Genomic DNA, 23567 nt, shown 5'->3' with positions numbered 1-23567 from the left:
CTTGGATTATGAAAAATGTTAAAGCTAAAAAAAAAACACTCATTATTTGAGTTTCAAAATCTGACTGGCTCCTGAGCACTCTCTGCAGCAGGGCGCACCTTTTCCACTGGCCGATTAGCTTCTTGTTATCTGGTTGCAAATGCCTGGCTTCGCTATTCCCGTACTTTATTTTAAAAGGCTTTTGCTCTGTGCAATTGAATATACTGTAATCTTCTTATCAAATGCTAAAGCTCTTTAGTGATGCCATTTTGAAAAGTACTTCAGTTTTTAAATTGCAAATTCTTCTCTGGCTGGAAGGTCTCTGTTCTGGGATTACGAAGGGGTTGAGAATATATGTACACACACACATATGCATACGTATCAGTACATATATACAGATATATGTGCATGACGTATTTATATGTACAGATATGTATGTATGTGTGTATATAGAGTGATACACAGGCATATGTAGGAAGGCTGCTTTGAAACACAAAAGTGATGCCTCCTATTTCATTATGTTGGCCTGTGACTTCAGAGGTAGATGCTGGTGGTATAGAAGTAGAAGATGAACCATCCCAGCAGTATTTTGTTCCATTTTGTTGTTGCACAACAGATGGCAGCAAAGGTGCAGTCTGACAAAAGGGATGACATGGAAGTGCGTATGAAGCCAAGATGTGTCCTTGAATTCTCCACGCAGAAAAAACTTCCATCCACTGACATTCATTGATGCTTGCTGAATGTTTCTGGGGACTAAACATTGGATGTAAGCACAGCGAGGTGGTGGGTGGTGTGTTTCAGCAGTGGTGACAGTGACTGTGGGTTACCTCCTCTGGTGCAGATTTTCATGCAGGCTCTTGTTCATCACTGGTGAAAATGCACAGCTACTGGTGGTGGCCGGGCTGAAAGGTAGCATTTTGTAGCTGAGAATTTGCTCTATCAAAAGATGCTATAGCGCTCTTTGTGTCTGTTGTGGTTTCCATGGAAATAAATAGGAGGCATTGTTTTTAGAGTAGTGTATATGTATATGAACATGTGTGTCTGTGTAAGAGCTGAGAAAAAACACTGTGCCATTTGTGAGGCTGCACGTTTGTGGTTTTCCCCTTAGTACACTACAAACCGAGGATATGGCTTACAAAGCCGGTAAGTGTCCCCGTGGATCATTTTGGGGTGCTTTTCATGTGGGTTTTTTTTGGTCTTTCTTTTGAGTTTCTTTCTCCTTGGCTTCAGAACCTCTGAAGAGAAATTCTCCCTGAACAAGAGGAAACTTTTTCATTATTATGAAGCGAAAGAACAAGGCTTGTCTACTTTTGAGAGTAGAACTGAAAACCTGAGCTCTCGCATTCTGGATTCACATCCGTCAGTAACTTGTGATGTGACTTGAAACAAAATCACTTAACCTGTGAGTCTGTTTCCCTACCTGTAAAATGGGGTTGAGAGTAGGAGGGATACCGTGAGCATTAAATATTTAATGTTTGTAAAGTGCTTTGAAGACAGAGTGCCACATAAATGCTTATCACTCTATTGAAATAGGAGGAACTGGATAACCTTGTGTAGGAAAATTTTACTCAAAACTGGAACTTTGGGAATGAAGACCGAAGCGGGAGAAGAAAAGACATCTGACAAAGCTGTGTATTAATAATTTCGAGCGAAATGCACTTGAGAGTCTATCTCTAAGATTTTAGAAGAGGCGGTCTTTGGGACCATTGAAAATAACCTTCAGGAAAGCACAGAATTCAGTAAGTCAGCAAAGTTGAACTTTTCTGCTAAAAATAAAAAAAAAGAAACTTCTTAAGAAATTATTCTGTTTAGCCTGACCACGGTAATCAAGCATGTAATAGGGACATTATGTGAATGCTGGAAAATAAGATGTCTGGTTATGGGCAGGCATTATTTCTTGGTGTATGTCTAATCCTTTCTAAGTGGATGTTATTACTTACCTAGAAGATCAAGGAAATTCAGTGCATATGTACTTTATTCAGGAAAGGAATAGGTATAGCACTCCACCAATGAAGACTGTTCCAATCAGCTCATACACTTCGGTCAGCTTAGAAGCTATTCAAAATTGGGTGGACAAAGTTTAATAATATGATACATAGAATCATAGAATCGCTCAGGTTGGAAAAGACCTTAAAGATCATCGAGTCCAGCCACAACCTGACCATCCTACCCTCACTAACAACCCTCTGCTAAATCCTGTCCCTGAGCACCGCATCCAAACTGTTTTTAAACACATCCAGGGATGGCGGCCTCTCCTGGGCTGCAGGGAACGTCTGCTCTGTGCCTGGAGCGCCTCCTGCCCTCCTTTTGCACTGACCTTCCTGTCACAGAACTGCTGCTCTCACTTTTTGCCTCACTCCTCACTGCTGGGCAGCATTTATGCCTTTTCTTAGATTTATTTCACAGAGGTGCTGCTAGACTCAGCTGCATCCTGCAGAGGGACCATTGGATGTAGCAAAGGTTGACTGATCCTGTGCCAGGAATCAGAAAAGGAGAAATGATTCAGCCTCCAACCCAGAACAGGATTTGTGAGAGTTGTGTGGCTGAGCTGAGGGGCTGTCAGCCATCCCTGCTTTAAAGGAATTTGGGGGGATTAGACTTTAGAAAGACTGTATGTGTTATAAATGTGCTCTTTTCACTGGGTGTCCCACACATAAAACACATCCCAAACCTGCTCTGTTACCAACCAGAAGAGCTTCAGAGGTGTTTTGCAAGAGGTGGAGCAAGTCCCTCTACAGTGCTTGCTTGCCTGCTGCTTCTCTTTGTCTTGCATGCGAATGTGCCACTGCTTCTCAGGTTGGACATCAGGAAAAAAATTCTCAGAGTGATGATGCAGTGGCACAGCTGCCCACAGAGGTGGTAGGGTCACCATCCCTGGAGGTGTTCATGAACTATGGAGACGCGGCACAGAGAGGCACAGTTAGTGGGCATGGGAGGATGGGCTGAGATTGGACCTGGTGATCTGGGAAGTCTTTTCAAACCAGAATGATTCTATGATTCTGTGATCCATCTGGACACAGCATGGAGGAGGCACTGGCCTCCCCACCGAGACCACCCCTGGTTTTTCCCCCCACCCTCCCAGTTTTGCTAAGCTAACGAGGAAAAAAAAGGTGTAAATGAGAAGAGTTTGTTAATTCATTGAAATAATCGTGATTATTTATATTTATACATATATTAGAATGCCGGGTTTTACTTTATCTAGCCCCTGCACAGGGTGTTCTGTTAGATCCAGAGGCTGCTGGCTGGGGCTGTGGGACTGAGCTGTTTGTGGAGTCAGAGCAGGATGATTATCAAGGTCTCCTGTGCTTTTTGGCCTTAAAGACCCATAAATTTGTAAGACTAATAGGAACAGTTGCGGTGCGTCATCCACACAGCAATCAAGGTGTCACAGCAAATCAAAAGCTCTCACTATTTCTTTCAGACCTGAATTCAGAGAAAACGTTGACTGTAATTAAAAGAACTGCTCAAAGAGGGCTGCAAAATTGTTGTGTACCTGATAAGATACACGTTATCTCCAAACTGTTTACAGCATTGTCTTTGGTAGGATGTGTCCGCATCCAGAGCAGTTGCACAGGATGCAGTTCCAGAAGCAGAGCGTGCTGCTGTTATTTCTCAGTGCATGATGTTAGATTTTGTGTTTGATGTCTTTTCCCGGTATTTAGAGCCGTGACTTTATTCTGTCACATGCCATCATCTACTACAATTACTTACTGAGAGTGCAGTGCCTTTGTCTGATCTTCCCATGCCCGCTTCTGCTGATGCCTAAGAATCGCTTAAATTATGGTAATTGACGGTCTTAGCTTTTGCCCACTGTTTTTACTTTCTCAGAGATCTAGAATTTCTGGCCAAACTGATTAGATAAGCTACAGCTACATTATTGCTGCTGCGTAGGATATATGCTTCTGTGAGGAGCTGTGAGGTTTACAAGTGAGGAATAATTCTGCTGGAAGTGATAAGTCTCGGTAATATATTCATTTGGGTTTCCTTGCCGTGTTCGAGCTATCTGTGAAAACAAACTCCTTAGTAAGTTCTGTAGCAGTAATAAAATAATCTGCTCCAATGTCTCGCTATTAGGTGTCACAACATACTTTTGGTTTTCCTCCTGATGTTTACGGGAGTATGGCAGTGCGAGGAAAGATTAATCAATCAGGAAAATGATCTGTTATTTCCCTTCCCTTTTCATCCGTCCAATGAAACTGCAGTGCAAAGTGTCTCCAAGCAGTACGTATAATGTATGCGATTACTGCATGCTCAGCAGCCAAATGCAAACATTGCAAAGTAGAAACACAAGGTTTATCTAAAAATAAACAAAAAGGAAACAGAAATCTGTACTTCTGATTCTGCACACAAGCTGTTCAAACAGTCAGATCTTAATAGTAGATTTAAAAGTGTCAACAAGCAGCGGCCTTGGTTTTTTTGCATGGTTTAAACCTGTCAGCAAATTCAGCCTTCTGAGTGGTAATAACACCAAAAGGCTTACGGCAGACAGTCCTTGGTGTATTATGAACAAGAAAAAAACCTCATAGGAACAACAAGTATCTGTTGACCTGGGGTCAGCGTGGGAATCTCAGGTCATTGCTGTAGGCTGAGCAGCTTCTTGAGGAAAGAGCAAAATCCAGGAAATTATTGCATTGCTTAACCATGCCATGAAAGGTCAGAAGGGAGCAGACCTCTTCAGATGGTCCTTAGTGACGACGACGATTTTGCTTGCCGTAGCCGCTTTGCACCAAATGGTATTTTGCACACCCTCTCCCTGCTCCTCTGCTGAAAAATGTCCTCAGATCTCATCTGAAAGCAATCACATGCTCGTTAGCAAGTTTTCCATTTTCCAGCAAACCACACGAAATTATTCACAAAGCAAGAAAAGAAATAATTTTGCTCCACATACATGGTTGGACCAGACCGCGTCCTTGCCGGTAGATACAGGGATGGGACAGAAGAGAATATTCAGTGCTTCCAAATATTAAAACTCTGCTCTGTAAATTGAAGTGACTGCTGTTGCTGTTAAGGTTGGCTTTACACGTATTTTTTGCTGGTGTTGACATCTACTGGATAAATCCGCTACTGGCAGGAGGAATACGCTGTGTTGCAGAGTGGAGGAGCGAGCTGTTCCCCTCTCTCAGGAGGCTCTTCTCGCTCTCAGGCCCTCACTGTTCCCTTTCTATTTTATTTTTTTTTGTGCTCTTTTCTTTGTGTTGCGTTTTATTCCCCAAATTGTTCTGTGAACAAAAAAAAAAATTGAATTTGAAGATAGCAAAATTGCGAGCGGGTTTGGGCAACAGGCTGATGAAACAGCTGCAGTCTTTCAGAGACTCGAATTTTTCTGTTCCGCCCAAGGCAGCGAAGGGAAATTAGTTTATTAGTTTCACTTCGGTCACTGGTGAATATCATCCCCCCTCACAAAAATAACACTTTAATTCTGCCTGATTTGAAATAATTGACCGATCAGGAATGAGGCATGTGCAGGGAGCTACCGAGCCTGAATTACACCGTAGGCCTGGAAGATCAATTGTTCTGGAGCGGAGCTGAGCCGCTGCAGCCTTCTATTACACCTGCCTGTTTATTGCACTTGGCCGGAGGGGAAGGCACTGCGCCATTCTGATCTGTTGCCTCGGAGAAGTAGGGATGTAAAAGGAATGCAAAATAAGGGAGCAGCAAGTGATTTTTTTTTTCTTTATGTTAATACATTTTATACTGATATTGAGGACATTTGAGTAAACTGAGCTTCCAGCCTGTAGAACAGCAGATGTATTCTTCCTTCTTTCTCTGCCGATATTCTTTGCTAAATGAAGTTTAAATCATTATTTTATTTTTATTTAGTTAGTTTCTTAATAATACTTGCAGTGATTGACTGGTAGCAGTAGCACAACTGCTTAGTAAAATTAGTCCCACTGGAAGATAATTCAGATGCTGCATCTCTTCTCCTTCCTCCTCCTTCCTCTTCTCTTTCTGCCTGTTTTAATGATTTCATTTTAAGGAAAACGACCTGAGGCACAGCGGAGGGAAAAAAATAAACAAATAAAAGCCACGACAGCACAAAAAATCGGCTGGACTTTTTCTTTGGCAAATTGGTGGAACAGAAGTGAGGCCAGATGTTTGCTATACAGGCATTTGGCTTGTATATAAGATTCTCGCTACACGACTGCATATAGAGACTTTGACAGCTTTGGCTGAACAGAAATGAATGATTGCTATTCGGGATGAAATGCAAACATTTTGGCCAGCTCTTGCAAATCTGGGAGCTTTACGGTTCCATTCTAAACTAGGTTCTTGGTGTTCTTAAATCCATATTTTAAGTACGCAGATGCTTACCAAGCGTGATTTGATTTCTCTCTGTGATTTTTCAAGGTTCTACATCACCTAATGCATCTTGAGGGGGATTTTGTGAGTGGCTCTTGCTTTTGAGAAATGAGCAGATTCTTATTTTATCGTGTTCGTTTCAAAGCAGCTAATTAAAAGCTTCAGACCTCTGACCTAGAAAAGGTAGGTTGCTGATTTACTGCATTCAGCAAACAGTCTCGTCTGACAGCTGGGAAGATAAAACAGGATTCGCTGGTGACAATTTTAAGTGAGAAGCAAGAAAAGGTGGTAGAAGAAGTGATAAGAGGAATAGCTTTTAAGAGGCACGGGAGCAAGCTGAGAGGCATTTGGCTTTGATACTGGGTGTGCTATTAGTTCCTTAGGATGGTGGCACCGTCCCTCTGATTCTCAAAGAGTCTGCCTTTCAAAACAGAAGAAAAACTGCAAGTAGGTAAAAGCGATACTTCTTCTGTTGAGCCAACCGAGAATGAAATCAATCCTTTTTATGAAGCACGGTTAGTCCATAGAGGTGACGAGCGGTGGTGGCATACAGACAGATAGCATGGGCTCTGGCTACCTCCTGTGACATCCTATCAAAACACTGAGATTTGAAATCCCCTGGTGTCTGCCAGGTGAGAAGAAGCAAAATGCAATCGCTCAGGGGTAGGGAGTTCCTGGTACTTACACACTGGTGCCAGTGGTGTATCCATGCCACTAAACTGTTTCTGAGAAATATAGCAAGAAAATGTCTCCACTAAGTCCTTCAGGACCTCTGAAAGAATATATGTAGCTCCTTAAATGGAGAGTGAGGAAACTTTTGAGGGTATGTGTATGGAGGTTAGCAACCATCCCATGTTTAGGGCATCTGAAACTAGAAAAACTGTAGTTCATCCAATTGGTGCAGGCTTCACGTACAGCCTTACTGCAGTGTCAGGATAACTGCACTTTCCTACTTCAGAAAACAGTATGAGCAAATCATGCTAAAACCTCTAAGACACTTAGATGCATGATGATCTGGATTGTGCTAGTCTGTGTTCAGTGGATTTCATGTTTCTTGTTTGTTTCAGAGGCATTTTGCTTCTAATCAGCTCTTCTTATAGACCAGATGCTTAGTGGCTGTTGCATGCTGCAGTGTACGTGTGGTCTTCATTTGGGGGAGTGATAAACAGAATGTGTCAGAAAACGCTGTATGGTCAGAGGGCATCAGTCCTGAAAGAGAAAATAGAGTGTTTGCCCTGTTGCTTGTGAACAGTGGCTGGGATGGGACAGCCCAAAAATATTCTATAAGAGGGAAAAAAGACAGTTACTTAAGTTTTGAAGGAAAACAGGTGATCCTGAGAGATTTTTGCTTTAAAATGTGATGTATTTAACCCTTTCCTCGGCGAGAGCCTTTCTCCTCTAATAGTAGTGACTGATTGATCAGTCCTCCCCAAGGGCAGGAAAATTGAGAATGGCAGTAAATCAAAGGGAATTTCTCTTGCCTTGTCCAAATGTAATCTGAACACCTAGTCCACCCCTCTCTAAAACCAGCCCCAGAAGACCCCAGATCTTAATTAAATTTTGTGAAATTTAATTTGTGACATTTGGCAACACTGACAGTAGCTTATTCTGTATTTCTGCTTTATTAACTATGAAGTCTTGAGCGAGATTAGGTATGTCAGGTGCTGGCAGCCACTCCATGCATTTTGAGAAGGTGGTGGATTTCCCCAGAAGAAACCCAGTCGTTTCTCTGTCTCCTCTACCTCTCGGTTTTGGAGCATGGTCAGTAGGTGATGCCCAGCCATTCTCAGTGCAGGGACTCACAGTCCCAGCTGCCCACCCTGCTGCATGAACCTTCCTGCTCAACCCCCCCGCCAACTGACAGTAAATGTAGCAGCTTTTGGCATTTGGTTTTCTTTTGTTTGCTTTTCTTGCTAATGAGATAATTTAATTAGGGGAGCCAATGTTTGGGGCAGTGTTTTGTAAGCAGAAGTGTTACAGAGATACACGATGTTGTTTGTAGTTGTTGTTTTTATCCACTCTGCCCGTTTTTATTTAGTAAAGCAGCTACCCAGGACCCCATAGAGACATCTGAGAAAGTTATTGTGCCTTTGTGTAGAGTTCTGATGGATCTTCATTTAGGAAATTGCTATGCAGAATTCCAGTTGTGTTGCTGCAGAAGGATGTTGCAAAGCCCAAGAATCTGTCACAAACGGCAGCTGCAATTGCTTTTGGGGAATGGAAAGGGTTGAGTTGTGCTCTGAGCTTTTAGCCGTGGGGGTGTACCAGATCAAGTGAAAGATCTTAACAGCTGAAAACCAAGAGAGAGAGGAATGGAGTTAGGGATATTCAAGTTACCTACATACCCTAAACCATTTCATATCAATTTATAATTGGCAGTAGCTGTGTCTGAGGATATGGATCAAGGCCTTTGAAAATAGTCCAAGACGTTTGACTGATAGGGGGCTTCCCCAGAAGGCAACCCCTGGGCCTGCTGTAAACCCTACACCTTTTTTGTGTGCGTCCAAATTTTACACACTGCAGGGCTTGCGATGGCTTTGTTCTTCATCTTCTGTTCTAGCAGTGTGAACCTCAGGACCTCAGATGCCTCTGGACAACTGCAGATTTCTTCTCATCCCGCCAATGCTTGTGATCCGTAAATTGCAGGGTGTGTTACCTACTCCACTCAGGTTGTAAAGGAGCTGGCATTTGAAAGTAAAGAACGAAGCATAGGAAATGATTTTATCTAGTATAAATTTCCACGTGGAATTTCTCAGAAGCTTAAGAATAAAACATATACATGCAGACTTTTTAATGCCTCATCATTATGAAGCCTGTATTCTCCTATCTTTGGAAGCAAGACACTAAACCACTAAGGTAGGGTATCACTCTCAGTGTCACTGATTGTATTTGTATCCAACTGGGTAGTCTTTTTTCATATTCAAAGTATGTAAAACTATCTATGTTCATCTTAAATACTCAAGATTGTGCAATATTTTGTGGCAGAGAAGGAAAGAATCCATGTATGTGCTCTGCATAGTGAACTCTGTCCTGGGCAGAGTTGCATCTCTGACTTATTTATTTTTTTTAATGTGTCCCAAAGCATGGCCTCCTCTAGCAAAAAATTGAATCCTATGTAAAACCCTACATAATCTCTTAAATCTCATGTTCCTTTATCACTTACAGGGTTAAGATTTTTTTTTTCTATTTTTTTTTTTCTTTTTTTTCTTCTTTTTTAAGATCTGATTGTAGCAAAGCAGCTCAAGTCTGTGTCTTGTCTTGGATTTTACAAGAGCTTTACAACTGTTTACAAGACTAAATCAGGGGTTTACAAAAGTAGACCTTGCTCGATAATAAAGTTGTTTCCTTGCCCCTCAAATATTTCTGGGTCTTATCTTTCTATACAGCTGCTTGTAGTTCAGCTTTACAGAATCTCTTGATTGGATTCCTACTGCCTCAGTCTAACAAAGAGTTCTTTCAATGAAGTTACCCAAATGGAAAAAAAGAGGTTAAGTAAAAAATATATATATATATATATGTGCAAATGGATTAGTCAGATCCTTGTGGGCTTCTAACAATAATTCCATATATGTCTAAGGAAGAAGTCTTTGTAGGTTATAAATAATGAGTCTCAAATTAAACATTTTGTTTTCCCTGCTTCTGAAGTGAGGACTGGCTGCTGAAGCTGCCAGGTCTGCTAATTTATTACTGCTTAATACGTCCACTGCTATATTTGGAAGATGTTTTTTTTTAAGACACATTTGTTTGTGTTTCATGCATGTGCTTGTATGACTTTGCAATTAAATGGCATCCACAATTTATGGTAACAATCATACATTCCAATGTGGTTTTGGTGCTGTAAATATAAATGAACATCCTTAGGCCTCAAGAAGGGGTTGTTGTGTTGGTGTGCGCTGATAAAACTGCATCCAGTAGCATTTCGCCTGCAGCATCTATCTGAAATCATTTGAGATTAGGTACTTAGACATCTTCTGTATCACTTACAGTTCTTCATGCTAGATCTCATTACAGCAAATCTCTCTTCTTCTTCATCTCTTTTTTGTGTGTGAATCTCATAAAATACTTACGCTTTGCATGCACTTAACTGCTTTTTAAGCTCCCTAACAACCTATTTTACCCGTGCTTCCATTCATCCAGTCTGAAAACATGGAAGGCTATTTAGCTGCTTATTTTAACATCTCAAACTCTTTTCTTCCATTTCCCTAATGGCTGTGTACCTACTTCCGCTGCGCTGTCTCCCAACTTCTCTTGCAGATCATATTTCTCTAATGTTATTATATAAAAGGTAAATTTAGAAACAAATGCTTACCCGGAAAAAAGAATTTAAATTAAAAGGTTGACCTTTATGTTTGAAATCACTTAATGTAGTTGACTAATAGTCTAAGAAATCTGATTCTCTGCCTTCAGACTGGCTGAAAGCCTGTTTTTCCTTCTGTTTATATCTGTAAGGACAGGCATTTTAAGGAGCCCTGGACCAGATAAGCATGGAGAGCAGGGAAAAAGCTGCTCTGAGGCTCAAGCCGGACTGTCATTTAGTGGAACATGAATAGGAAATGCTTTATTTTTTTTTCTCTACAGAACAGTGAGTGCTTTGGGCTTGGGGGGAAGAAGGGCTGTGTTTAAATGTATTGAGCATAAAATGAAATGTTAATCACTTAGGTTTAATAAATCTGCAGCAATGATCTGTTTGAACCTGGTAAGAGGCCTGCAGTTAGCACGCTGCTATCTCAAATGCCTCTGGTCTTCTTCTTGCCTCTGTGTATGGAGTGGAAGCTGTGGAAGCAAGGAACAAATGAGCTGGCAGAAGAGATGTGGTGAAAAATGAATTCCAACACAGGGGTGGTTTTCAATTAAGAAGGCAGGAAGGTTTCCGAATTGCCAAAGGGATGAATTTGGGGTAAATTTGAAGGTCGGATACAGTCATAGATGTTGGTGGCCCACATTTTAGACCTGAAGATGCTCACGTTCTGTAAGAAAAAAGTCTTGGATGCTATTGTTGAGTAAGCTGTTTCTGTGAGAAGTGTTGGGAACTGCTTGTCTTCACCAGCAGGGATGCTCCCACAATTTACTTTTCCTCAAGACAGGGTGGTTGAAGTTGTTTCTTTTTATGGCATCTCTCACTTGCTGCATTGTATTTTGGCTGTGGAGGGCTAAGATGGACACCTAAGGAGAGTCACGCGTTTCTCAGAAAAGCAGTCAGTATTCCTGCATTACTCTCTACCTTCCTTATTCAACCATCCCAAGCCCATCTTGCTGTGAAAGTAACTTATGGAAGAAACACCCAGCTTCCTGTACAGTCCTCTTGTCAGTCTCCAGAGAACTTTACAGTCTTTCTCTGAAACCAGGAGGGTCCTCTGTGCTTGGCATGGCTCTTGCAGTGCATCCATGGCTATGATTCTCTTCAGGGACCAAGGCAGGCATTTTGTTTGCTTCGCCACATCACTAAACTTCCTTTTAGGTATCTCATGGGATTTTTATTTTCCTCTGGTTGCGCAGTCTTTCTTCTGTAGCTCGCAGCCTTTTTACACAGCTCTCTCTTAATGCCAATTTACTCTTTTTGCTTTGTATTTATCAGCTTATCCAGTATCAGCTATGGGTTTCACTCTTCTCCTTCTCTGGCAAGGGTGCATTTTCCCCCTCTAAGAAAAATCTTGTTCCTTTTGGCTGCACAATGAAATCCTTTGATTCTATGTGACAAGCAGGAGCACACGTTTCCTTTCTAGTCAAGATTAAAGACACCCAGCTACTTCGGTGATTACATCCTAGTAGAGTGTGGGGGAAGGCCTGTCTCATTTCCTTCACCACCTTCACAAGATGGTATGTCAGCTGAATTAGCTGTACAGAGTGATTTTCAGCAGTGGCAGCCTGCAATAGCCCTCCTCTTGGACTTCTGAGATACACATATCCTACATTCTTCTACTTCTCGGTTTGTCTACCCTGCGGTTTTATGGCTCCGATGGAGGATGGACATATCTGAGATAGATTTAGCTTATCTTCTCAAGAGCTGGCTTCTAGGCTTGGTGGCAGGAAGGTTCATTCTAGCTGAAAAATCATCTCCCAGAAGAGAGGTTGATGGATTATACTTATAGCTAAGGCTTAGCTGGGGTAACAAATTCACTGTGGACAGTACTGGTTGTTTCCCAAGTCAGAGAAAGAAGGTGAAAACATTCTTTCTCTTCCTTAGTGTGGTGTTCAGAGGGATCTAACACTGTTTGAAGGGCCTAGAAAACAAGAAGTATGTGTTCATGCATAGAAATGTTGAGAAAAATATTCCTTCAACAGGGAGAACCAATGAATTATTTGTAGGTGTTGATATTGGCATTTGTAAGCATTACTGTCTTTCTCCCCTTGTTCACTGTAGCGGGAAGATGGTGGGGTTGTGGGATTTATGGTTTATTCTTAAGAGGAAACCTAAAGAAATCCGTGTCTGGAAAATTTTACCCCAAAAATTGGATATGAAGCTGCGTCAGGGGAGGGACAGGCTGTGTATCAGGAAAAGGTTCTTCAGCAGAGTGGTGGGCATGGAACAGGCTCCCCAGGACAGGGGGCACAGCCCCAAGCTTCTGGAGCTCAAGGAGCATGGGGACAATGTTCTCAGACATAGGGTTTGGATTTTGGAATTGCTAACAAAATGCATTGCTAACTGTGTGCCCCCAGTGGCGCAGTGGTTTAAGCTGCTGCCTGCGGCACTGGAGGGCCCGGGTTCGAATCCCCCCTGTGGCGCAGGGGTAGAAGTGCCACTTCGCTACACAGAGGGCTCGAAACCCGGGAGTTGGACTCGATGATCTCTAAGGTCCCTTCCAACTCGCACGATACTATGATACTATGATACTATGAACAAGTGAGTTAGGGTGAAAATGCTTGTATGTGTTTGGCTAGCAATTTTTGTCCTTGATGTTTGCGTTGGTTCACGCTGGCCTCCTTCACTGCCATTTCCCAAGAAGGTTTGTGCTGTCCTGTGTCATCCTCTCTGCAGAGGAATGTGATGATTAGGCTTGGCTCAGAACACAGTTTGTTAGCAAAGTTTTTCTTATGAGTACTAAAGATGTTTGAAGCGTTATGATGATGATGATTATCGTCCTTGACAAAGATAGCCCAGACAAAGCATAAACGCTGGATCCGAAAATACATTTAAAAATAAGCCAGCCGGTTCACAAACCATTTCTTACCTCACCCAGCAGCTATTTATGACAACATTTTATATTGTTTCTAATTTTAAGCAATTAATACCCAACACCAGCAGTTGAATCCCCATTTATTAGATAGCTATCCCCTCCAGTATTTCTGCACGACTTCTTGCTGTCAAGTGTCCTTGTACCCAGCCAAAAATGACACGCTTGAAGCAAGCGGTGTATATTTAATGCAGTGCATTTTCAACCCTTGCTTTCATTTCTTATTGGAAGCGTAATAAAATAGAGTAGCTGGACAAAGAAGAAAACTTGCTTGTGAAGAGGCTGGTGGGTTTTAAGTAAACTTCTTAATGCATGGCTTAGTCACTGGCTTTTTTCCTGCTTGTTATTGACGTAATTGCCTGTCAGTCTCATCTGATAGTAGAATTGCTGGGGGCATGGTGTCTTGGATCGTGTGGCAAAAACTGCTAGCTATTGACTTATGTGCATGTGCGCGCTGCTCTGCGCTGAATTAAATGTCAGATATACTCAAGTGTGTGGGTGGGTGGGGGCTATGTGATTTGGTTCTCCCTCATTGCCTTGTCAAGAAGTACACTAACACAGCTAATGGAGATCCTCGAGCTCAGAAGGAGAAGGGCATTCAATTGACAGCCACCTTCCAAACAGTCAAAAAAGATAGCTTCATACAGCAGGGGGAAATGTGCGGTTTTAAGAAGAAACTTTTCCAGAGGCAAGGAATGATAAAGGGTGTTTTCAAGTGGAATTTCTCACCCTTAAAGACACTGTGTTCAGGTAATATCAGTATGCAGAGTATTGGTTTTGTGGTCAACATCTACAGCCCTACTGTGTGGGCCCCACCATGTGCTGGAGGAGCTCAGTGCCCAACCATGACCATTCATAGAATCATAGAATGGCCTGGGTTGAAAAGAACCACAGTGCTCATCCAGTTTCAACCCCTGTTATGTGCAGGGTCACCAACCAACAGACCAGGCTGCCCAGAGCCACATCCAGCCTGGCCTTGAATGCCTGCAGGGATGGGGCATCCACAGCCTCCTTGGGCAACCTGTTCCAGTGCATCACCACCCTCTGTGTGAAAAGCTTCCTCCTAATATCCAACCTAAACCTCCTCTGTCTCAGTTAAAGCCGTTGCAGGTTCCTGCGAGATCTTTGTTGAAGGATTGTGATTGTGGTAGAATTTTTGTTTCTTTCTATTCTAACCACATTTATAGTATTGTTTTTTTAACTGAGGAAGAATTTTCTTCCTCTCAAGCCAGTATCTCTCTGGTGAACCAGATGAACCTTTAATATGCTGTATTTAGTCATAGTAGCTGTCTGAATTTACCCTTATTTATTTCTTTTGTTTAATTCTGCCAGGTGAACAAGTACTGAAATTGTTGGGCACGCCGTTTTATATCGCTTCTAAGTAACATCTGTCTGAAGTAGCTTGTTATCTTTAAGTTTCTGGGTGACTTCTGTTTCAGCTTCCCTCCTCAGCCATGATGAGCAGATATTTTTACTGTCTGTTTTTGTATTTAAGAATTTGTAAAGCAAAACCGCTTCAGCTGACCTGTTGTTGTTATTACAAACAATTTATTGCATCGTGTGATGCAAATAAAATAAATCAGATGCTGCAGTGACCTAGATACTCATTATTTATTTATGGGAATAAATATATTTAGCATTTATTTATACTGTTCTTCAATCTCAAATGCTGCAGACTCTTGGTTACTCAGACCTCTGCTGGGAAAATAACATTATTGCCACCCATTCTGCAGGTTAGGAAACCTCAGACAGGAGACTTAAGTAAGTGCTGTAGGCTATGTAAGATATAATTATAAGAACTAGGATTAGATGTTGGGAGTCTCAACTCCCTGTGTTGCTTGCAGACGTCTTGTTTCTGGCTGATAAAATCTGTGGATAACAAAGACCAAGGAGGTAAGGAATGATAAGGGCAGGAGGATCACACAAAGTGATTTGGTCATTTGATTGTACATTTGATTGAGTGCATTAAGTGTTTTATATCTAGCCAAAAGCACAAGAGGAGATGAGAAATGTTGGCTTGCCTTGGCTCAGGTGTCCTTGGGGTGAAGTGTTTCTGTGAGAAGGCTTTACGTAAAGGAAGGAAGGGAACAGTTCAGATTGGTACTCAACTTTGAAAACAGAGAAGTAACGAGCAGCTTTACAGGTAGATTTTTCTCTCCAATCTGATGTTTGGTCACACATCAGGCGTAGAAAAAAGTGGTAGATCTGAAGGGCGTTGAGAAAACTATAGGATGGAGCAATTGGAAACATCTTTTTGTTATCGGAACATTTGAATGATTTTCTTCTAACTTCCACTTCGTGTGCTGTTGCTTGTTATTCTGCTGGAGAGTTTAGGCAGATGGTGTTTCGTCAGGTCTGAGGCATGGGGCTCTCCACCACATGCTTGTAGCTGTTCTAACTCTCTCCTTTATGTTCTTGATTATCATTTACCACACCACCGCTCTCTTCCTCCTGATGTTCAGCTCAGAAAGGGAATGTAGCAGCACTCCTCTGATGCAGAGATTTGCCCTGAGGACTGCGGGGTACAGGTGCTACGCTGGGGCCTCATCCCTTACACCTCTTTGTTTTCATTCCCTCAGGCAAGGTCTCGAGTTCCCTGTGAGCAAAAGTTGCCCTACATCGAGATGTCACGGCACCACAGCCGGTTTGAACGAGATTACCGGGCCGGGTGGGATCGTCGGGACTGGAGCTCCAACGGCAACCACGTCAGCAGCACCAACTGCAGCAGTGCTGCCAGCACCAACAGCAACAACCGCCCTGGGCTTCTGCCCCTGCCCATCGTCCCCTCTCGGCTCCCCACTCCAGCCACAGCCACTTGTACCACCGTCAGCAGTGATGTGATCACGAGCCTGGTGGCCAACTCGTCTCCAGCTTCAACTACCAAAGTAAGAACTCTGTATTTTATTTCTTTTTTTATTCCGAGTGTGATGGGTTTCAGGGGAAATTAGAGGTGGAGAAGCATCATCTGTCCCTTTGCAATATCTGTGTTCGCACATACTTGAGCTGATTGTTCTTCCTCAGAGAGTTTCCGTGTTTCTGAGAGGCCCGGGGCTAAGCAGAGCAAACTCCGCCTTTCTTCTAGCACTGCCTACATTTGGGCTTTCCATTGCTTTTCCTGGTTCTCATTTTTGCTTCTGGGAATGTTCTTCTTCTACCTTCACCAAGGCAGGGCTGTGTTTGACAATATGTGGATATGGGCTTCGTGCAGAAAGGAGCAGAAGAGGCGCAAAGGCCATAATTTTGTCTGAATGGTGGGTTTTCTTCCCTCCATTTGTAACTTTCCTATAAGGTTTTCACAGCCTTGTTAGTAGTGCACATTAGAGTGCAACAGCAGGATTGTTACAACCGGGATCTCTCACTTGTACAAAAGCGCACACTAAAAAAGAAGGAAATTTCAAACCAAAGAGTTGAAATCATTAGTAAACCATTGATTTGTTGTTGTTGTTGTTCCAATATATAATCAGAGTAAAGGGGCAACTTTTCCTTTAAGAAAAAAATAAAAATAAAAAAATTAGTACTTTTAAACCTGCAAAGTACGAGTTATTATTCAGGTAGAAAGTTGGGGTTTCTTTGTGCATGCAAATTCAAATAGAACAGCTGGGGAATACAAAACCCTGGCAAATTGTAAAGGTGACCACAGTGTTAGCAAAGTGAGCCAGAAGCACTGCTGGTTTTCTTTTTATGATATTTAAATTTTCTTTCAACTTGGTTTCATTTTAATAACTGCTAGTGCCAAATGCAGCAGACACAGACAGGGGGAAAGGAGACAATAAAGTTATTTAAAGCCGAGAGCAAGCTGAAATTTTACTGCAGTACCATTATTATATTGATTTTATTTTTTTCACACTGTGGAAAAACAAGGTCAGTGCTCTAAAAGGGAATATTAGGCCAAAGTTTATGTTGTCTATGGTTTTAAAAATTTTCCATAGTGTCTTCAAATTATCTTCATTTGAAAGAAGCCAATCAGATTCAGATCAAAACACATTTAGGGTTCTCCAGATGCTATCCGCAGATAGATGCATTTCAATCGTGCTTTGTCTATAGAAGATTGAGGCAATTTTGGAGCCAAAGCAGTCATTTTATTTATCATGACCTTTGTTCCTGGGTCTGCTTAGAGTCCAGCTATTGTCAGAAGCTGATCAGCTCTTCTCCCAGATGTTCGAAACCATTTTGAAGCACAGCAGTGCCAGTAAACCGTGTGTTTACTGGGGGAAAGGAGGCAGGAACTGCAAGTTAAATGCCTTTTGATCATATGTTCAATGTGAACTGTTTTCTAAATTACCTTATTAGGCAATTTTCTGATTACTTTCATTAGTAAGAATGTTTTGGTATGAATAGATCAAAAGCAATAAACAGGCAAGAATGGAGGTAGCATGGGACACTTTTTGTTCAGAGAACTGTTAATCAGCTGTGTAATCTCCCATAAAATTAATGTGCAAAAATGCCTACAGTCTTTGCCCCAGCCTCTTCTGCCAAAAATCAGCTGCACAGCTCTAGAAATTCAAAAATGCACGTACTGAAGAGAAAAACTTTGAAAGGGAAGGGAGGTAGGTAGGATCAACAGAGATGTAAGAGTCTAGTGCATAGCAAGCTTCCAACTAATGATGTGGAACGGTGTCAGAAAAAAACATCAGGTGCTCATACATACTCATGTTCACCCTTCCTGTCTCTGCCTCTCTCCCTCACACACAGCTGATTTACACTTGTGGTTAGCAGTGTCCCCAGCCATTGCCTTTCTCTTGTGAAATCCAGCTGATGGTTAACCATAAAAAATTAGGTCTGTATAATGAGGAAATTGCAAGTCAGAGGAGTGAAGCGGTTGCGTAGTTTATTTAAAAGAAATAGGAACGTGCCAAGTTTTCTCAAGCTGCGGAGAACGCACAGTTGACAGTCTGCAGCCATTTTGGGAGTATTTTTATGGAGGGCCAGTGGCAATTTAAACTGAACGCCTTAGTTTAATTTTGTGATCAGAAAGGGGATATTAGATTGCCTAGTTGTAGTCTTCTGCTGTCTAAACCTTCCTCAATGTTATGGCAGTTGTCATTAGACTCAAGGATGAGCTCATGCCCCACACAAGAGGTGATGTGGTGGGTGAATAAAGTAATGATGGTGTTTTGGAGCAAGAAGATTGAGAACATGGTTCTGTTCCTGTAATAGTCCAGGGATGTGGATAAAGGCAGTGATGTGCCTCCAGGCTGAAGACAGAAAGGCCTCTTTGCTTTACCCAGTTACCAGTTTTGACTTTATTGTATCTTCCTGATCTGTTCTGAAGAGCACGAAGAATGGAGGCCAACCCTTTGTTTTGTGTTCCTTCTATTTGATTATGCTCCCAGTTACAAGTTTGTTTCATTTATTTTATGAATCATTTATTCTACCTTCAGATTTCTGGTCATCGGTTCGTCTGGTTTCCTGCAGTGTACCAGATTTAGTAGCCTCCAAAAGGACTGCGTATCTTTTTGTGTCCCGTCCAATTCCTCATTTGCCTTTGAAAATCTGGATACTAAAACCATATGCAACATTTCAGCATCATACCGTTCCTTTGTACAGAGATAAAAGTGCTCCCTTTCTCTGTTCTCATGTATACAGAGCTGATAATTGTTCCAGACTTTTTTTGCTGAGATGCTGGGAGCACACATAGTATTTCCCTCTTGGATGCTGCCTCCAGAGTAACTGCTTTCATGGGTATAGAATCAGAGTCACAGAATCATAGAATGTACAGTCATATGTTCATAATATATGTTCATAGACTCATACGGTCCAATCATATGATACAGTCATACATTCATAGAATCATATCATAGAGTCATAGAACAGCTTAGATTGGATGGGACCTTAAAGATCACACAGTCCCAACTCCTCTGACATGGGCAGGGTTGCCACCCACCAGAAGAAGCTCCCCGGAGTCTGTCTGGGCAGTGCCAGAGCCTCACCAGTCTCTGAGTAATTTTAGCCTAACATCTGATGTAAACCTCCCCTCTTTCATACTTAAACCATTCCCCCTAGTCCTATCACTATCTGTCCATGTAAAAAGTCAGTCTTCCTCCCGTTTGTACGCTCCCTTCAAGTAATGGAAGGCCACAATGAGGTCTCCCCAGAGTCTTCTCCAAGCTGGACAAGCTCAGCTCGCTCTGTCTTTCTCCCTAAGAGAGGTTCTTGAGGCCTCTAATATCTTCATGGCCCTTCCATGAATCCACATCTTTTCATGTTGGGAGAATGGGCTGCCCTCCTTTTCCAACATGCGTAGCATTACCACTTGTTGCATGAAAACTCATCATTTCATATGAAAGCCTTATTCTTCTTACTTCCCACTCCTTTAATATCTTTTTTATCCACAAATTTAGCAGTACTTTGCACATTTACTTCCAAATCTTGTTTGAAAAGTTGAATACAATTTCGCCTAATATCACGTCTTGTCTCATTTCTCATTGGCAGCTAATCTTTGAGGAAAAAATCTGTTTAGTAATTCTTAACTCACTGAACACCGCTGTTGTGAAGTGCAGTCTTTAATCCAAAACACTGCACAGTGCTAAGTCAGTAGTTACTAAAAATGCATGCCCATGTCATTGTTCTTCATTATATGTAGAGTTATAATTATAACAAGTAGAGTTATAATTAGAGTTATTACAGTCTTCTGTTGTCCATATTGACAGGCTTTGGTGATATTCCTGTCCTTTGACTCCTGATTAACCGAATCCCAAAATGACAAATTCAGAATGGAGGAAAAGCCTTGTTTTCTCTCCTGGTACTTGTCTGGACTGTGAAACTGCCTATGTTTGTGCTGAAATGGCTCAGGGAATTTTATCAATAAATGGTTAGAAAGAGCACTGGGCTATGTAATCTGGCTGAAACATTTGGTGTTTAAATAATCATGGAAATGTATGTAAGATTAAAGACTTCACCCTGAATTATGAGATATGGATGGCAAAAGCATTGGAAAGGAGAGACAAACTTGATCAAATTAACTGTCGGAGAGAGGTGAAACCATCTTCAGAAGGAAGCTTAGTATATATAATGCCAGTGATGAGGGGGTTGGGCTTGGGCTGTGTTTTTATGCTTCAGGAAGAGCTTTTAACATCGTTCTGCGGAGGGCTTTGGAAGGATTTTATTACTAATTATTAATGTGCAGGAGAACTTTAGAACTAATTATACTTTGCAGACCTTTGAAATTTGTTCTCAAAGCGTACCTGTAATCTTCTTAGCACAGATGCTTTGGTACAAATCACACTTAGTGGATCTGCCACGTTTAAGTACTTACGGATGTTTGGTCTGAGTTATTTAAACAAAACAAAACAAAAAAGCCACCACCAACAACAAAAAAAAACCCAACTCTGTAGTTTCCTAAGCTTTATTTTTTAGCTGAACAAAATAACGGTGATACTTTGCGCTGCTGTAACCCATTTCATTGGAGGCTGCCAGTAGAAATAAGGAAACCTACTTAAACCTCAGCAACTTATAAAAAATAATTTAATGCCTCACTTCCAGTGCACCATCAGGGAAGCTGAGGCACTAAGAGGTTCTGATCACTTTCCACATTGGAGATCCTTCCTCAAGCCTGAAGTAGTCAGAGAGAGTGCTGCCATTAAGCTGCTGCATTTACCCCAGTTCGTATCCTGAGCCCAGTCAGGTATGGTGATGGAGCTCAGGTTTGGATTTGTCTGTGTTTGTGAGGCGTTGTTTGTTTTCTTGCAGCGAGGTTATTTGTCGGTAGAAGGAAGCTATCAAAGAAATCCATATAAGACTGCAGCACTGCTTAAGATATTGGCAACAAAACACTCTAAAATTCATTTAAGGATGCTGCCTGCCATTCCAAGTATGTTTTCTGTTCATCTCAACAGCACCTTCATTCTTTGTTGCTTTTCTGAATTACTTTGCGAGTTACTTGTACAATTTTCTCCATCAAAGCTCCTGTATCACAGCTTCAATTTAGAAGTGTTGTCATGGGCTGTAATTTGAAATTTTATTACCAAGAGATTTTTTGGTAATAGAACATTTACTTTTATCATCTCTATATTATTTTTAAATGCCTGAAAAGATTGATACATCAACAGAATCCGTGCAGTACCAGGCAAGATCTAGGCTTGTGGTTTTTTTTGCTTTCAACCTTAATTTTAAAAACCCTTTGCTTGGAACACAAATTGATTCTTAAGCCCCCACACACTTAATGATTTGTTATTCTCAAGGTTAAACCTATGACAAATCTTATAAAAATGCCAGTCTTCGGTTTTGATAGGATTTTCTCCAGCCAAACTCGGAGATAACTATATAGTTTTAAGTCTTTAAATAGCATAACTGAGATGTGATCCTGGCTTCAGCGCTCCCACAGCATTTAAGATATGTGTGTTGTTGCTCCCATAGTTGTGATCGCACTGTGGTTAGGTTAGCCACGCTTGGGATGTGGGAGAGAAGACAGAGATGGTAAAACATTTGTTCACCTCTCTGGAAATCCAAGGATTGCAGGGGAAAAATCACCCCCATTGCTTTTGTCTCAGTGCATCATAGCAAGCAAATTGCATTGAAAAAATGCGTGGGGAGGGAACCAAATATATGTTAAAGGCGAAACAAGTCAGTCCGGCTGTGGAATGCATGGTATAAAGGAATGAAGTGGAACAGCACGAAGTAAAATGTTCTGTGCTTCCTTTCTTTAAGGTCCAACAAACGTGGTTCCCTCAATGGCAGTCTGTCATATGCAGCCGGTTTGCTGTACATTGCAGAATTTATATTGTCTGTTCTCTTCCTCTCGCTTCTGAGGTGGTGATTTGCTAAGCTGGTGTGTGGCTTCCACAAATATTTAAAATATTGATTAAGCAGAGGAAAAATAAACATGAATTGTTTTTCAAGTTACGCCTTATGTTGTACATGACTAATTACATACAACAATTTGCTCTGCAATGGTAGCTGAAATTTATGTACTCTTTTTATTATAAAACATAAGAGGCTTGCATAAAGAGAGAGATTATAAATATTGGAATACAACAGTTGCTAGAAAACAGTCAAAACATGCAGCAATGAAGTATATAGGATTTGCTCTTCCAAGTTCTCTGTGCAAAGCTACTCTACCCGTCCCTTGAGGGACTGTATTGATAGTTGGCATATTTTTGTCACCATTTCAGATAGTAGTCTGTCAATTCTTTGATCTGGACGTGATGCAGCAGTGCAGACCAAATGCAGCAATGGTGAAAGCCGTGTTTCAGATCCACCTGATTCTTTTGGCAAATTACTGTGATGTTAAGTGAGGCTCTTCCACATGAAGCTGTAATTATGACAGAGTATTACATGGATGTAGGACATCAAAGCAGTGCCCTGAGTATAATGCACAACGTTTTGTAACAGAAGACAAGGGTAGGTCTTCCCTGGCATGAAAATCACATTCTCCTGGTTCTCTAGGTTCGAAAGTTCAGTCAACTTTGCACAACCTGAAGTGCAGCTTCCAGACTTTGCCTCCGGCAAGGGGTCTGCAGGCAAGGAATGACAAACAACCAAAGTTTGTGACGCTGGTGGTAGTTGTGCCAGGAGGTAACCGTGTCACCAAGGGACAAGAGAGCATGGAGAGATCAGTGGTGGATTCCAAAACTGATGTACTGAGGCCTTGATGTAGAGCAACCAATACCCTTTCAATAAGCTGAAGAGATCCTCTGGGCAGTGTTGAAACTCCTCTATAGAAATCTGATCTTAGTCTTTGTCCCAAGAGAGGGCTTTAATTGTGCTGATGATCTGCCACATCTTATCACCCTGTGTCTTCTCAAATGCATTTTTTACATATTTTCGAATGGTGTAGAAATTGAAATGTACAAAATGTGGTTTCAGTTTGTCAACTTTTCTGGATACTTTACTGGACTGACATTGATTTGGAAGCCCTGGAACGCTAATTAGTCTGTAAAGTCATAGAAAGCTACTCAGAGTCTTTGAATTATGATGTGTTTATCATTTATTGAAAGGGCTGAGAGGTCTGGCCAGTTTCTAGTCCCAGTTCCATTCAAAGATGAAAGTCTGCATGTTTGAAACTCCAATTGACATAGCCAAGAACTTACAAGGTCACAAACATGACAGCTTTGGGTAAAGAAGAAGGAGTATTTCTAGGCTTTGGCACTTTTACTGAAAATATCTCAACTTCTATAA

General features: G+C 41.6%; 1 protein-coding gene across 3 annotated transcripts in view; it reads left to right on the top strand.

Moving 5' to 3' along the window:
* KLHL29 (kelch like family member 29) overlaps nt 1–23567 on the top strand; it is a 397903-nt gene that overhangs the window by 137960 nt on the left and 236376 nt on the right. For all 3 annotated transcript variants that reach the window (XM_072333528.1, XM_072333526.1, XM_072333527.1), the window contains exon 3: nt 16031–16336. In XM_072333528.1, coding sequence (XP_072189629.1) covers nt 16076–16336 — 261 coding nt within the window. In that variant the 5' untranslated portion in view covers nt 16031–16075. The remainder of the gene's footprint in view (nt 1–16030; nt 16337–23567) is intronic.

Source organism: Excalfactoria chinensis, chromosome 3 (genome assembly GCF_039878825.1).
Source record: "Excalfactoria chinensis isolate bCotChi1 chromosome 3, bCotChi1.hap2, whole genome shotgun sequence".
Classification (NCBI taxonomy): domain Eukaryota; kingdom Metazoa; phylum Chordata; class Aves; order Galliformes; family Phasianidae; genus Excalfactoria; species Excalfactoria chinensis.
Note: the sequence above shows the minus strand (reverse complement) of the source record. Positions and strands in the feature narration are given on the sequence as shown.